General features: G+C 42.6%; 1 protein-coding gene across 1 annotated transcript in view; it reads left to right on the top strand.

The window, feature by feature from the left end:
• adipor2 (adiponectin receptor 2) overlaps nt 1–11406 on the top strand; it is a 37677-nt gene extending 26271 nt beyond the window's left edge. Inside the window, exons 3-8 of the mRNA XM_053649710.1 lie at nt 2433–2579; nt 5203–5374; nt 6534–6720; nt 8021–8208; nt 8811–9004; nt 9554–11406. Of these exons, the coding sequence (XP_053505685.1) occupies nt 2433–2579; nt 5203–5374; nt 6534–6720; nt 8021–8208; nt 8811–9004; nt 9554–9682 (1017 nt within the window). The 3' untranslated portion in view covers nt 9683–11406. The remainder of the gene's footprint in view (nt 1–2432; nt 2580–5202; nt 5375–6533; nt 6721–8020; nt 8209–8810; nt 9005–9553) is intronic.
• The last annotated feature ends 714 nt before the right edge of the window (nt 11407–12120 follow it).

The raw sequence follows: 12120 nt of genomic DNA, 5'->3' as shown, positions 1-12120 counted from the left end.
TGTCCTCCGGTCGTCCATGAGAAATTCTTTGGTCTTCTGGGTGTTGAGTGCAAGATTGTTTAGTTTTATATTTGCCGTAACAGACGCTCTTAATTAGCTCACAGTATTCACAGAAAACCTCTACTCTCAACAAGGAGGGGAAAATAAATTAATAAATGAATAAATAAAGTGTCTTTCCCACCCACTGAAAGCATGGCCTGTTGTGTCTCTGTGAACTCCAGAAGGCAGATGGTTATGGCATCGCTGCGATTTGTGCAACACTCTCTAGTCAGGAGCCTATTAGTTTAACCTGCTGGGTGTTACTGTAGATCTAGGAGATTTTAAATCTTCTTAAAATGTATATTATCATACCTCCTACAAATTGTTATTTGAGTATAATTTTTAACGTTCTAATTTGCGTTCTTAACCCACCTCCCCTACACCCCGTTTCCCCCTCGTTATTGTTTCTGTAGTTACTAATCAGTCATAGAGACTTGGCGGGCGCTGAGCATACGAGTCTAATAATAACAGTGTTTACAAACGTGCTGTTTTTAACAAAGAAGAACTGATTATTGATACGGTGGAGCTGTTTTTGTTAGGAGACATTTAGTTAACATTTGTGAAAAGAGTTTAATTAACTTCAAGAGAGAGAAATAAGAGAGGCTGGTGAGTGAGTAACCTTTAACTAGGCCAATCCAAAACCTTAATTGTTTCTTCTGAGAGATTAAGAAGTGGACTTTGACGGATAAGAAATGCTTTGGCTCGTTGTCTTTGCCCCATAACCCAACTGTGCTTGGATTTTCTGGTAGAGAAATTCTTAGTTCTGTCAATTATGGCAGGCCCTGAAGCAGCACAGCATCCCCACACCATGACACTACCACCACCATGTTACTATTGTTTGTTATTGTGGAATGCTGTTCGCTTTACGCCTGATGTAACGGGACACGTCTTTTTCAAAATGTTCTTCACTCTTCACACGACAGAACATGATCGTTTAACGTAAACAAATAAGCATAAACAAAAACGGAAGAAATCAGTGAGGGAGGCAAATACTTTTTCACAGCAGGATCGATCAGTATCTCTTTATTTGCTCCACTCGGTAGCGTCTATATTTTAACAGATCGTCCACTTATGAGATCGTATTGCTGGTTGCACGCTAGACTATTCATAGATCGCTGTTAGCATCGCTCCGAGCGGCTCTATTTACGGACCCGCGTTCGAGCATTAAGCGGCCCGTTTAAAAGCATTAAGCCGAGCGGTGGAACACTTGTCTATTGGTTTGCCGTGGATGTAATTAGATGACGTGAAACGATCCGGGGGCTGCCTTGCAGCGTTCCCGTAAGGAGTCGGTTCGAACACGCTGTGAGGAGAGCGGTCAGAGCGGAGCACTGTAACGCCCTGTCATTTCTCCATCTTTTTGTGTGGGCTCTGAGATTGCCCGCTCGGTCGACTGTGGCCGTGGGGGTGGGACTGGAATACTGAGCGGTTTTCAGCACAGGACAGCTTCAAGGTCAGTATAGCTGTAAGGCTGTGAGATACCGAGACTAACCGACAACACTGAGTAAAACAGTCGCACGTTGGGGAAAGATGATCCTGAGCGTGTGGTGTGAAGTGGCCTGACGTGAGGGAAATCATTGCCATCCCACAGTTATTTTATTCATCTATATAATAGTGTCTATAGAACAAGTACTTAAATAGTGCATAAGAAATGGTGTGTGTGTGTATGTGTTGTAGATGACCGTGAGAGGAAGTGTGTATCTGTAAAGAATAAGGTCTGTGCTTAGCCACGTCAACACTGATTACTGAGATGCTGCACAGCCCTCAGGCCAAACCTGATCTGATTAAGAGCTCCTCATTAACCCGTCCTACTCGACACCTACTTTCACACTCTTTTCTCTCTCTCTCTCTCTCTCTCTCTCTCCCGCTCTCTTTATGTGTCTCTGTGAGTCTCTTTCTCTTTGTGAGCCGCTTCTTTACACAGCGATGCGTTGGCCTATCTGTATAGCATTGTGTCTGCCCCACACGCCTAATTGTTACTATAACGATGCGCTGTGTGGAGGAGAGAGAAATAACTGCAAGGTGTGCGTTTACACACACACCATACTATCTGAATGCAGTTGAATACCAAGTCGTTTAAGTAAACACGATCTAAACAGAAATGTTATGGTACATGTTTACGCATATTAAAGTATTTTAAACCATCAATGCAAAACATTTTTTTCCCTAAAGCGTCCGTAGGTGCATACGTCACGTGTTTAGAGTGTAAAGAAATGTGCTCACACACCTGGGGTTTCTCCGATATTACATTACTCAAGTGCACGTAAATCCGATCCAATCGTGGCCAAAATCTGATTTCCCTATTCAGAGCTATCAGATTATTTTGTACGTGCAAAAAAACACACCCTGTGTTGTGAGGACCGTGTGTCCTGACTCTCTCCTGTTTTCGTTTTCAGACTGCGGTCATTAGAAGAACGGTCCACCATGAAGGAGACGAGAGGAAAGAGGAGGAGGAGAGGAGCCCAGACGAAGGCTTTATGGGGATGACACCGCTACTGCAGGCCCACCATGCTATGGAAAAGATGGAGGAGTTTGTCCATAAGGTCAGTCACAACACACACACACACACACACACACACACACACACTCCGGGGCAGACAAATCATAAATACATTATCTAGATTACTGAGACTGTAAAAGCTCCAGTGTGTTGCTCAGTCGCGTGTTTTGGTTACCCGGAAACCTGACTGACGAAGCGGTGGTACATCACGTAGTGACATACGGCGAGCTAGTTAGGAGAGAATGACTGTGTGTAGCTATATCATTATCTTACAGAGCTTTACTGTAGCACATCATGTTTTCACCCTCAACAAAGCTGTGATGCTCATTACTCACATCGCATATAAAATATACTCGCATCTAGCTAGGCTCTTTTTCTTTATAGCTGTTAAAATGAGGTTGCATCTCACTGTCCAGGGTCCCCGGTATTTGAAGGCCCCATGAGATCAAAACGGAAGCGTTGTGACTTTTTAGTGTGAATATGTTCGCTTTAAGGTTGTCTATACGTCAGTGCGCTCCAAAACGACGACAGTATTAGCATTTAGGAGATATACGCGTTCAAAACTTGCACTCCTTCTCTCCCACCGATACGGATCAACGATTCTGATGACATCATTCTGCACTTCAGCGCCACATCAGATTAACGAATTTTCTTTTCTGAGGTAAGCAAAAGGCTATTGGATATTTTAAAAGGGGGAGGAGCAACTAGATATGCCAGAGCCATATCTTCCTGTAGTTCTCACCTGGTTTTCCACTGAAGCTAAGCAGGGTTGAGTCTGGTCAGTACCTGGATGGGGGACCTCCTGGGGAAAACTAAGCTTGCTGCTGGAAGTGGTATTAGCGATGCCAGCAGGGGGCGCTCACCCTGTGGTCCGTGTGGTCTAATGCCTCAGTATAGTGACGGGGACAAAACAGCACCGTCTTTGGGATGGGACGTTAAACCGAGGTCCTGACTCTCATTACAAAATACCAGAATAGGGGTATAACTCTTAAATCAGGTGGAAGGATTTAACCTGTGTCTTTCACTATTTTATAACCAAACGTGTATACACAGCTGTAGGGAAGTCACGTGACCTGCACTCATGAATACAGATGCTCCCTCAAAATGCTCCGTCTCCACAAAACAGCTGCATTCATGCTCCTCCATCTCTCTGTGGATCTGAGACCATCAGCATGGAAACCTCGGCAATACTCATCACCCATGTCCTGTCTTCAGGTGACTCGTTTTTCTATCGATAGACACGCAGGTGCAGCAGGGGAAAGATAAACGTCTGCTCGGAGTTCGTTACGAGCCTCCCAGTTCCAGCCTTGTTAACTTTACCCTCTTTTTCGCCTCCTCACTTCCCCTCCTGCAGTGGAAGAGTGGCTCTGGGTTAAAAGCGACCCTGAGTAAGAGTCTCTCCACTCGGTCTGATCTCGGCACCCCGCTCCGTCAGAGCCAGAGCTTCGCAGTGTCGTCGTGTTTGCAACCAGCCCGAGCCTCTACCTTCAGTTACTACATTAATCACTTTGGATGATGTCTCGCACTCGCTCTACAACTTCTGCTCTTTCATTTTTTTGGGTGATAACTATGAAATATGAGGCTCAATTCAGCACAAAAAATGAATTAAAAGTTCTCCCGCGGGATGATAAACTCCTGGGCGCGGCGTAGAGGAATGTGTTGTCCTTTCAGATGGTTGTGCAACGTCTTGCTGTTATGCTCAGTAAAGTGGAGCAGTACTGCGAGCAGCTTGGTAACTGGGTGTGAGAGGACAGGAATGAGCAGAGTGTTTGGATTGGTGTGGCTATAAGCAGAACAATGTGTGTCCAGTTCCTCACTGTGATTAATATTGTGTATTAATCACATTATTCATCTCAGTCACTCTCTCTAAATCTACTCTCTCCTTTTTTCATTTCATTCGTCTCTGTCCTTCTGATTCTTTTTCATTTTCTTTAGTCATTTCGTCCTTTCTGATTATTTCTTTCTGCTTTATCGTGTTTTTTTTCTTCTTTGAATCTTTTTCTTTCTTAGTGTTCTAGTATACCCTTTTTTCCTAGTCTTTCCATCTTGCATTTCTTCTTTCATCCTTTCTTTCGTCCCTTGAAAGAAAAAAAGAGAGAAATTTTGTTTGTCATTTCTTGATTGCATTTATTTGTAGTATTTATTTAGTCTTTCTTTCTTTCATTTCTTGTATGTCTTTCTAGAATCTTTCTTTGTGGTGTTTATTTATTTCTGTTCTAGTTTACCGTTCCTTTTAAATGCTTCTTTATTTCTTGGATCTCTTTGTAATATCTCGTCCTTTGTTTCTGGTATTTCTATTTTTTTTCTTTTTAGCATTTTTTTCTTTTTACCTCTTTCTTCCTTTCTTTCTTGCATTTCTTAATATTTCTTTATTTGTTTGTAGTATTTCTATGTTTGTATTTATTTTGTTCTAGTATAGCTTTTATCTTTCTAGTTTTTATTTTTCTTCCTTTCTTTCTTGAATTTCTTTGTAATATTTCCTTCTTTGTTTTGCAGTATTTCTTTACTTCTTTTTCTTTCTTTGTCTTTTTGTTCTAGTATAGCTTTTTTCTTTCTAGTATTTCTTGCTCTCTTTCTTTTTTTCCCTCCTTCTTGTGATAGACCAGTGGGGTTTTTCTTGCTGTTTAGATCATGCTTCGTTGTGTTTATCTTTCTGTCCGGTGAAGATGTGGGAAGGCCGGTGGCGTGTCATCCCTCACGACGTGCTGCCTGATTGGCTGAAGGACAACGACTTTCTCCTGCACGGACACAGGCCACCGATGCCGTCCTTCAGAGCGTGCTTCAAGAGCATCTTCAGAATCCACACAGAGACGGGCAACATCTGGACTCACCTTCTCGGTGAGAAAACGAATAAAAACACACACACACACTTCATATGCACCGAACACTATACGTGAGTGTAAGACGTTCTCAGTGCAGCAGTTTTGGTGGTCTGCTTTATAATGTTCCACAGTGTAATTATGTGCTGATGTCTGCACCGATGCCATGCTGCAATCCTGCTCTAATCACCAGTAATTAACTTAACAGAGCTTGCAGGAGTGCAGTGTTTCTTGGGACAGAGCCACGGTGTCTGAGGATTGCAAGCGTTAGTGACATGCAGAGAATGTCTGTTAAACAGCAGTGTGAGTTTGCGGTCCTGGAAACGAGCGATGTCATGCTGACTTTAGCGAGCGGGCCGTTTTTGTTAAAGCCAGATGCTCAAGTTCAGGGTTTGTTTTTTTTTTTTGCACTTACTCTCGAGCTCAAATATTATCTAAAATACGGCTCTTTTAAACTTAAAAAAAACTAAAGAAAACAAACAAACGAAAAAAAGCACTATTACAACAATGGAGAAATCTGGGGTATTTGATACAGTTCTGCCATCTAGTGGGCAAAATAAGTCATTGGTAAATGGTCTGCACTTATAACCTTGGCGGTTCTACAAAGTGCTTTACACTGTTTCGCATTCACCCATTCATACACACACTCGCACACCAACGGCTGCCGAGCGCTAACTTGCCATCGGGAGCAGCTTGGGGTTCACTTCGGCATGTGGAGATCCGCCAACCCTACGATTAGTGGAGCCACGGCCGTCCCCAAAAAATAAGTCATTGTGAGTGAGGATACTTTCGTTTACGTTTGCGGCATTTGGCAGATGCCCTTATCCAGAGCGACCTACATTTATCTCGTTGTTTATACAACTGAGCAGTTGAGAGTTAAGGGTCTTGCTCAAGGGCCTAAGAATGTATTGATATCTACAACATGATTTAGATAACAGGATCGAATCGTGTACAAATAGACAGGTAAGGCTTTATCATGCAGATATTGAGGTAGAATTACATAGATATCATAGATTGGACTTTTTACTGCCTGCAAGGTCTGAAAAGATTTATTTATTTATTTATTTATTTTAAACATGACTTTTAATGACTTTCACTCGAAGAATAAATTCATTCTCCATACACACTTCTAATGTTTGCTTTCCTTTCTCTGTGTGTGTGTGTTTGTGTGTGGGCAGGTTGCCTGTTCTTCCTGTGTCTGGGGATCGTGTACATGTTCAGACCCAACATGTCGTTCGTGGCACCGTTTCAGGAGAAGATCGTGATTGGCGCGTTCTTCTTGGGAGCCATCCTCTGCCTGTCCTTCTCCTGGCTCTTCCACACAGTCTACTGCCATTCAGAGGGCGTCTCTCGGGTGTTCTCAAAGTCAGTGAATTTATGGGACACGCACGCGCGCACACACACCAAAAACTACCGAGGTACAATAGAGCTATAATCGATGTGACCGCGTCCAGCTCGTTGTTCACGTCTCACCGAACGCACTTGTATCGATTGTATGAAGTGCTATTCGGGGAAACGGGACGAGGATCGATTGCAGGATTTACCCTTAAGAGTTCTAGAAATAATCGGTGAAGCGAAGTGACTGAATTCTTGAAGAGGGAGTGGGAGTGAAAATCTCGCCCCGAGAGCTGTTTATGAAGAAATGTAAAGTGGTGCAAAACAAAAGTTCCACCTTAAAATGACCACAAATTATTCTACAGCGTTGTTGATTCGTTCCCCTTCTGTTCTTCGCTGCGGGTATGTGACGGCAACGTCCAATCAGAGCAGCGTATCGGCATCACTATGACAGCGCTGTATTTCCACACTCTCTCCGGTCCTAACGTAACAACGTTTGTCAGGTAGCTAATTTGTTTTGCAGTTTTGTGAGTCAAAGTTAGAAAATGTCGCAAGAGCTACGAAAACGGCCCGATCCGGAGAAAAGGACGGTGAAAACCGCGTGTTTTTAAAGTTGACTGGACAGACAAGTATGCATTTATTCTCCCCAACGGAAGCGCCAAACCTACGTGCTTAATTTACAACGAGACGGGCGATTAAGAGCGGTAACGTTAATTTAACGTTTATTTTCTTTACGTAGTTCTGTACTTGATGGGACGTACTCTTGGTCAGTCGTATTACTCTGTGGACCTTCAGCTCAGTGGAAAATTGGTCAGATTTAGCTTTGAGCACTGCTTTACACATTTTGTGTAGAAACACCACATTTATCAGCGAGTTATCACAAAAAAAATACATCAAAAGGGCACTTTGAGTTCCCCCCCATAATAATGTGTGTGATAGAATGACTGACCGTCGCGTAAGTGTTTTGAACTCTGATATTTACTGGTCGCATGGAAGCCCCACCCCTTCCTGTATCTCACTTTAGTAATCTCTCAATGTGCTGCTGCGGGCCCTTGCTTTTCGACAAGATGTAAACGAAGAATGTTTTCAGTTTATTTTCTGACAGAAATTTGATTTCATATTAGTTTTTTTTTAAAAATCCAGAAAGGGGGTTTAAAAAAAGATTAAATAGGCCAAGGGTGACATGTACAATCATTTCTCTAGTAATGTTGATTAGAAAGTGAATAAAAATGACGCTTGCTGTTCTGTGACAATCCGGCGTTTGCTGTAAAACCATCTCGGACAAGTGATCTTGAAAGTGTACTGAGTTTTTGAAAATGTCCCCCTTTAGGTTGGACTACTCCGGCATCGCGTTCCTGATCATGGGTAGTTTTGTGCCGTGGCTTTACTACTCCTTCTACTGCTCCCCGCAGCCCTGTGTAGTTTACTCGATCGTGGTGTGTATCCTGGGCCTCGCCGCCATCACCGTCTCCCAGTGTGACTTCTTCGCCACGCCGCAGTACCGAGGAGTAAGAGCCGGTAAGCGCTTGTCATGTATACAGTCAAGTGCAGAATTATTGGCACCCTACATGAGCCTTCTCTTGAGTAATTGCCTGCACTGAGCATCTTACCATAATGTCAAACACCACAGGATGTGTTTGTTGTAAGCGTCCTTGCATAATTCAGTTTTTTTTCTCTCAACAAAGTAAAGTTATGTGTGAGTCTGTTCATCATATTAGAAGCAATAGTGTCAGAAAACAGCTCAGCGGCTGCACACGATCAGGTCAAGAAGGCGAAAAATGATCACGAAGTGAAACCAGTCCGATTTTGAAAAGATTGGATTTTTGTATCCAGTCACTTCAGCCTGGTAATGTGAACATAGCCGTAGAGCTTGTACAGTCTTCCGTACAGCAGCGGTTTTTAATACAATTCAGACAGAGATGACGATTGCAAAACAATTTGTTTACTTTATTTCGGGGTGTCGATAAAATTAAATCAAAATCCGTACATACATGAGATAATCTGTGATGTCTCCGGTCCAGCTGAACTCACTCCAGTGAAATTCCTGGTTATCTAAAAAAAAATGAAAAAAGGTAATGCTAATATCTCTCTCTGTGTGTGTGTGTGTGTGTGTGTGACAGGTGTGTTTGTGGGCTTGGGCCTGAGTGGAGTCGTCCCCACGTTACACTTCGTAATCTCCGAGGGCTTCCTCAGGGCCACCACTATTGGTCAGATGGGCTGGCTGTTCCTCATGGCCACCCTTTACATCACCGGAGCCTGCCTTTACGCTGCGCGCATCCCTGAGAGATTCTTCCCCGGCAAATGTGACATCTGGGTGAGTGTGCATACCTCACACGAATGTATAATACAGATAAAACAGATCACACTGTTCGGGAGAGGCAGGTCGTGATTGATTTATTTATTTGTTTATTTTTTCGGCTTGTTAATTATTAATGAAGATCACTGAGACGAAAGAGCTGTTAATGAATCTGGTTAATAAATGATGATGATGATTCGGGCTGGAAACGTCCTTTATCTTAATGTGGATTGTTGCAGTGCGTTTTATTTATTTATTTATGAATCTATCGATTCATTCACGTCTCAATTTTAAGACTCTAAGGGCGTTTTCGCACCTGGCTCGTTCGGAGCGTTTGTTTTCGGAACCTGGTGCGTCTTCTCCCTCGGGTTTGTTTCGTTTAGACACGTACAGACTTTCAGTTACTTCTGATATGATATTTGTTGACACGAACAACACGCTCCGATTGGTCCATATATTTCGTGATTGTCTCTTATCAGAATCAGTCCTCACACGTGTAAATGATCAGGCTGCTTCTGTCAAGTTTTGACGTGATTTTTATTTCTTTTCTGTTCTCGTGCTCCTCAGTTCCACTCGCACCAGCTGTTCCACATCTTGGTTGTTGCGGGAGCGTTCGTGCACTTCCACGGCGTGTCCAACCTGCAGGAGCTGCGCTACACGGTGGGAGCCGGCTGTACCGCGGACGGCGCTCTGTGAGACCGCACTACACCACTAGGGGGAGACCGAGCTCTCCTTTTATTACCACCACCGCCAGTAACGCCTCCTCCTCTCTCACCTGTCTCACTCCACTACCGAGGGCTGAACAAGATCTTTCCTTCTGTTTGTTTTCCCGCTAATTCCTTCTCTCCACCTCTTCTGCCCTCTTTAATAATAAAAAAAAAGGCAACACACGATGCGATTCAGTGGAGCTCGAGGGTGGACCGAGTCTGAAATACTGATTTACAGAGTTGTTTTTGAGATCTGTAAACACACATCTGACTTCATGCTGTTTGCATATTAACTGGGCTAGGGGAGAAAAAAAAAAACAAATTAAGTTGTGAAATTTTGCCTTTAAAGGTGCAAATGGTTTCAACTGTTATAAACATTGTTATTATTAATGTAAATAAGATTTCTAAACCTGGGTTATATAGATTTTTACAAATGTTAAATAATAATAATAATAAAAACAACAAAAAAAAATCATTATAGTATTGTTAAATTGAGCAGAAAAGATGCAAAATGGGTGCATCGATTAGGATCTTGGAGTCAGCAAATTAACTGTGCACTTCTGAACCAAATAATAAGACTAAAGGACCGGAGAGAAACGGATCGGACTGAACGAAGCGATATTCGCTGCTTCACGTGAACGTGCACAGCCAGGGTTTTTCTCAGACGCTGTGACAGTGTGTATCTTTGGAGTGCCGAGTCTTCAGAAGTCCACGAGAAGCCACTGGGAGAGTTTTTCTGGCAAAGCCATAATCCTGACGTGCACCAGGTCCAACATCTGGCCTTAAGATATCATTTTCAGGCTCCCTCTTTTTTTTTTTTTTTTTTTTTTTTTCCTTTTTTCTCCACACAAGGAATTTCTGCTTCTCTATTTGGATTATAGCACCTCAGATCACACGTTTTGATTCATATTATGGGATGTTGAAGATCCTGGCATACAGAGATGCTGAGATGCATCTCTGTGTGTGTGTGTGTGTGTGTGTGTGTGTGTGTGTACATGCACACGTTTTATTTCATTGCTAATGATTCGCTGCTTTTTGCTTTATTTAATGAAATGCAGTCTGTTTGGTCGGGACGCTTCTTTTATTTCATTCGATTTGATTGACTTTTTTTTTTTTTTTTTGCTTCGAAACTTTTTGCTCGCCTTTTCCGAAGGGCTTGTGGGTCAAGTGTTAGAGATCCATGAACGCATCACACTGTGTTTCATCTACTTAAGAGTATTGCTACAGTCTGGGTTCGACCGCTCAGTGCGAGACGAGGCTCCTTCAGAGGACGTTTTAACAAGATGGAGGGCCGTAACGGAGGCATCGCACAGCCACCGTCCGTTTCTTAAAACGCTGCCTTACACGTCAGCTCGGGGATCGACGTCAACGTCTTGGAACTTCAATACAGGATGATCCTGTGGACTGCACACTCATCCGTCTGTAAGAGACTTTGACAGTGTTATCAGTGCAAACTGTCAGCGCCGTAGGGCCCTGAATCCACCACCGACGCAAGGCCTTGATTCACTGCGTAATACGTTTAATTCATTTTTGATGAGGTTGATTTTCCTTCTTTTTTTTTGTTTTCGTTATTCTTTTTAATATTAATTTATTATTAAGGTGTGGGAGGTGCATACTATTTCTCGTCGAAGCACACACAGTGAATTCGGAGCGTCTGCAGTAGAACCTTTTATATCTGCTGTATTGTTTTAATAAAATGTTTTTGAATTCTGACTTTACTGTTTTCTTACATGTCCTCATAAAATCAATTACACCCTTTCCAGTGAGAGTTTTATGCTACATCCCAATTCAGCTAATTATACTATGCACGAAGAGTACATACTCCTTTCTGTGAAGGGGGAAAAGTATATACTTTTGAGCGTGTAGCAAAAGAGTATGCAAGTACTGGGGCAGACTAACATGTCGCGCACTGGGTGTTATGCACACTCAGTCACTGTGTAAACATTCCTTAGATCGTTTAATTTGACCTTACAGGATAAACCTGGTACGCCTTTTACACAACATCCATCCATTAATCTTACGTGACAATAAAAAAAACTTTGGTTAGTGCTCGAGATCAGCTGAAAAAGTGTCCACGGCGCCACAGTTTGAAAATATAATGGAAATTTCATCCATCTGGGCACCTTCACCTTCTGGATACTCGCTTCAATACACTACGATTCAGGACACACCCATTCTAATCTCGGATACGATGTCAGACGGAGAGTAGGCGAAGTAAATCGTAATAATAGATAAGCGCCTGGACGATGAAATTAAAATCTAAAAATAAAAGTGTACAGTACTGTACAACGGTCTTGGCACATGCAGAGAAATTCTGTAAAGCACAGATGCCTTAAAGAAAATGGAACGTTATTATAACGTTAAAAATTCACCATAAAGAGCAGTTTATAAATCAAACTAAACAAGCCATTATTTGGCAATTACTAC

This window comes from Ictalurus furcatus, chromosome 19 (assembly GCF_023375685.1).
Source record: "Ictalurus furcatus strain D&B chromosome 19, Billie_1.0, whole genome shotgun sequence".
In the NCBI taxonomy this organism is placed as follows: domain Eukaryota; kingdom Metazoa; phylum Chordata; class Actinopteri; order Siluriformes; family Ictaluridae; genus Ictalurus; species Ictalurus furcatus.
The sequence above is the reverse complement of the archived record's forward strand: the minus strand, read 5'-3'. Positions and strand labels throughout refer to the sequence as shown.